Below are 4,498 nucleotides of genomic sequence, written 5' to 3' on the forward strand. Positions count from 1 at the left end.
TATTTCATTTATACCCCGCCCTTCTCCCGGAGGACTCAGGGCGGCTTACAGCCAGTTTAAAACAATCCCACATAAATACCAAATACAAATCTAAAATAATTAAGAATAAATATTTGAATTGGCCGCTCTATTAAAATTTTGTTAAAACCAATTAAAATACCCCCTAGGCCAGTCCTGCCTGCTGAAACAGCCAAGTCTTATTCAACTCAACCTACTTATAAGAACAGTACTAAGCATAAACAAAGCAGATTACGGCTTAATATATGAACCAGATGAGTATACCAGGGCTTGCTTAAGTATATAGGAAAACCCAGCCGCAGGTTCCTTAAGTTGCCCGCTGATTCCACCAATCCGCCAATCCCGGCTGCCCCTGGGCTGCTCTCCTCGTCCCCTCCTGGCTCCCCGGGACTTAGCTGCTTCCTGCCCCGAGTCCTGGAGAAACGGCTCACCTTCCAGCAGGGCTCACAGAGCTCCTTCACGTTGATGGTCCAGCACAAGGTGATGATGAACATTGGGAGGATTTCAGAAGGCAGGCAATTGTAGCACACCACGGCATCCAACACCTGCAGGGAGACCTGGAGGGGAAAGGTTGGGGTGAGGAGAAACAAGACAGGGCCGAGGGAGCAGCAAATAAACTCATTATTGCCCTTGTCTGAACAAAGGCTATCGTGCATGCAGTTCCCCCAGGAGTGTGGGTCATTCTGGCACCCCTTTCCAGACATCCACCCAAGGACACGAGCTGCCAGCCAGGAAGTAGCCCAGTGGATGAAGAAGAGCTGGGGACAGGCAGACCTCCAACGGCACTGAGTCCCAGGCAGGGAGTCTGAGGGCAAACTGAGCAGGAGGAGTGACCCAGTGGAAGGTGTCAAGGACAGTTTACGAACAGGAGAAAGAAACAGACTCAAAGTCTCCCTGTCCCGATGCAAACCTGTTCCTATTTTTAAGGGCCTTTTTATCCTGCCCACAACATTTATGTTACTACCCACCTTAATGTCAACTGCAGAAGATGTCTGAATGCATAAGGCGCAAATCATGCTAAAGGAAAGGAAAACCTGGTTAAGGGTGTTCATTGGTTGGCTGGCTTTGTTAACTGAACCTTCTATGCAGAAATCTTCAATCTACAACTCGAACCTGCCAGAAGGCCCTCCCCCCAACAGGCTCGGGTATGCAAGGAGAACTTGTTTTGAGCAAATTCTCCACTAGTTTATGGCTCATAGCTCATTGATGGCTTCTTTGGGCTGCTATCTCAATTAATTCAGTACTTGAACTGACACGGACATAAACACTTTTTCCACGACCCAGCCAGCAAAAGAACACGGCTCTACCAAGATTATCATTTCAAAGCAACCTCCCCCAAACTGGGTTGTCTAGCTACGTAGGGACCACAGAATCCAGAATTCCATGCTAATTATGCTTCCTTATAAGCAAGAGAAGATCTAAAACTTTGCCTTACTAGACCATGCCAGCAATGTAGTCATCCAAGTAACAGCTGTTGAATTTCACTAAGTTGATCAACACCAACAGAAACTCTGAAGTCAAACCAACTTTCATCCACTGAAGAACAAATTCAGCTGAAAGAAGCAGCAACAGGGGAGAAAATGCCAGATGCTGAACTGCAGAAAACGTTCTACATGAATGACAGTCAATGGCTCAAGCTTCTAAATGGCCCATTCAAAAGTTCACCAGAGATGTCCTTTCTTGTAAGACCAGAAGGAAAAACCTGGCTGGATCAGACCAGAAGCTCAGATGATAAGTTTTGGTCACCCCCTTCTCTGTGCAAGAATCTACCACTGAAAAGGGGGACATACCTAGTTCCTCTTCCAAGTACGTTATGTGTTTTCCATTATCAGTCAGTGCCTTGAATACCTCAAGCCGCTCATGTAGGTCTTCATTAGACGGATAATCTTTAATCACTCTAAAAAAATGAGCTCGGAGAATCCCCAGCCGTTCACCCTTCAAGATAAAAGAATTGGCTTAAGTAATGGATATACATTTTTAAAAAGGATGCTTCCTTCTAGTACAGTTGCTTGGTCATGCAACTTACTTGTCCCAGAATAATTGCCTGCAACAGATGGAGGACAGCATGCCGGGCCTCAGGCGGTCGATCTGGCTGTAGCATATCAGCTACTGCTTTCCAAACAGCTTCCACTGCATGCTACGAGAGCACAGAGACATTTAGGGATACTTGGATCCTTTGGTCTATTCAGTTAAAATTGCATCAATCGTGTTTACTAAATGTAGATCCAATAGCAAACATTTGTCTATTAGGTAACTGTGACATTTATATCTTAACATCACAGGGTTAGTTTCTGATTTAATTATTTTTCTCTGTCCTGTTCTAATCCTAAAAGAAACATTCACGTCTTTTTTTTTAACACTTTCCATTCTGCTTCAAAGTAAATGGATGTTCCCTCACCAGAATATTGTAAGATAGGAACCAAACACTGTAGAATTTCAGATCATGTCTATTCTCAAATTAACAGCTTCTTTCTGACATTCTCTTCCAATGCCATATAACTACCCAAAGGCAGGTCATGCTGAGCAGAAATGTATAAAAAGATCTACTTTCAAAAGAAAAAAAAATCATGAGCCAGTTTTGCCTTCCTGTTATTTATTTACACTCCCAATTTGTTCTATCCCCTTTTCTACTGGGGAAGGCAAACAGAAATTCTCTGACTTAGCAACCCAGGGTCCCACCCTCTATTCATCCCAAGCCATCTATAAATGCTGAGATGTGGGATGTGCAGTTCAGCTGCAGCGGAGTGGATGCTTATATACCAGTATAAGGCATTTATTTCTCTAAACAACAAGCCCTGCATACTCACCTCTTCAAACTTTTTAGTTTTTGCCACCTCACAGATTTGTCCAATTGCTTTTATCCGATTGTTTAAACCACATTCTATGCTCAGTTCCTGAAAAACAAGTATAGACTTAGATCTGTACAAGCAGCAGCAGGTTCAGACAGGATGGTGGCTCTACATGTCTGACCACATCAAGCAGTAAAGGAACCAGGACTAGCACTTCCTGGTTAATGACTCTTATGCACAGACTCACACTTCTTAGATAAGGGGAAAACCTGACCTTCCTTGCTCATGCATCATCCTCTGCGGAGGATCTGTCCTCTTCCAGTTTGACAAATCCCCGTTTGCTGAGTTGGAGAACGTACAACTATAACACGAACATTACTTCTAGGGCCAGTTCCCAGTTTCCTGCGGGTGCCAACTGTCCCACCTGATTTGCACAGTGTGATTTGCATAGTTTTAAGAATGGTTCTGATCTCTCAAATTTTCTCAGAAAATAAAAATGATGGCCAGCTGTAGCACTGCTTGAAAAATAAGTCATGTATCCAGAACAAGAACGCGAAAAAAATGGTTTATGGTATCCTAAGGGAATAGGAAGTATAAGAGGTGACAGACAGCATTCTAGTGGACCAGTGCTTGGGAACTGCTTGTTTTTCATACACAGGTGCCATTTTGTATGGATTAGAAATTCTCCACAGCAGCCCCGAAGTTCAATGTGTTCTCAAAACTCTAAAGGCACTTGTCAGCCCCAAAGATAGGGGGCTCTGGGTGAAGGAATTGCCTCCCCAATATGTTGTCCTTCCCATCACAATCACAGTGCCTCCCCTCCAGCAAAGAGCACATCAGGATGTCCAGTTGTCAATATATGCTCCTTCCTCCCTCCCTCCCTCCCTCCCAATAAAATAAGTTACAATTAAAGATGGGGAGGGAGGGAGGGAGGGAAGGTGGGAACTGCTGTTAATCAGCCACCTCCAGTATGAAGCTCCCCCCTTGGGGACCCAAGCCAACTGCAGAGCCAGGTCTTGAGGCGCTTAGGGAAAATCAGAATGGTGGGAGTCAATCTCATCTCATGGGGCAAGATGTTCCAAAGGACCAGGGCTTCGGAGTTTAAGAAGTTAGCATCATAAATCAAATCTAGTTAACTGGTTAGTTAATAAAGCAATTCCATCAGGATGGTGTTACTGCACAGAAATAGGGAGAAAGGGTTATCTTTTAAAGTAGAATATCCTTTAAATATGAATGGGATTTAAACATATTACACATTAAATTCATATTTTATATATACATAAAATGGCTATTAGGATTTTATACATATATGCAAGCATATAGTACACAAATATTGTCTTGCATCTGAAGACAGTATCATTTCATTAAACCAAAGTCTATTAAATTGAGGATTTATTTTACTCACAAATCCTTGGGGAATCCAAATCTTAAGGCAATTTAAAGGATTTTTAAAAATCCTTGAAATTAAAATCTGTATTCATTTTCTTTTGTGGCATCTATTAAAGTTCAAAGTTTGGAATATCTCTGAACGTTACCTTGAGTATTTCCACAGTGATGATGAATTCTGTATGTTTTCCTTCGGAGGACTTAGAATTGGGCCTGGACGACAGTCCCAGGAGGCTCTTAAACTTCTCCTTCAGCCCAGGGTCTTTACTTGGTGGCTTTGCCATTGTTAACTAAGGCAGCATCAA

The 4,498-nt window shown here is 43.0% G+C and overlaps 1 protein-coding gene across 1 annotated transcript in view; it reads right to left on the reverse strand.

Annotated features, from left to right (window-relative positions):
• The window catches only part of TSC2 (TSC complex subunit 2), a 55,713-nt gene extending 51,215 nt beyond the window's left edge, over positions 1-4,498 (reverse strand). Inside the window, exons 1-7 of the mRNA XM_029287258.1 lie at positions 4,343-4,498; positions 2,826-2,912; positions 2,045-2,155; positions 1,809-1,953; positions 1,454-1,571; positions 987-1,035; positions 450-575 (exon numbers count right to left, since the gene is read on the reverse strand). Coding sequence (XP_029143091.1) covers positions 450-575; positions 987-1,035; positions 1,454-1,571; positions 1,809-1,953; positions 2,045-2,155; positions 2,826-2,912; positions 4,343-4,477 — 771 coding nt within the window. The 5' untranslated portion in view covers positions 4,478-4,498. The remainder of the gene's footprint in view (positions 1-449; positions 576-986; positions 1,036-1,453; positions 1,572-1,808; positions 1,954-2,044; positions 2,156-2,825; positions 2,913-4,342) is intronic.

This window comes from Protobothrops mucrosquamatus, unplaced genomic scaffold, assembly GCF_001527695.2.
Source record: "Protobothrops mucrosquamatus isolate PMUCROS unplaced genomic scaffold, P.Mucros_1.0 scaffold_278, whole genome shotgun sequence".
Lineage (NCBI taxonomy): Eukaryota > Metazoa > Chordata > Lepidosauria > Squamata > Viperidae > Protobothrops > Protobothrops mucrosquamatus.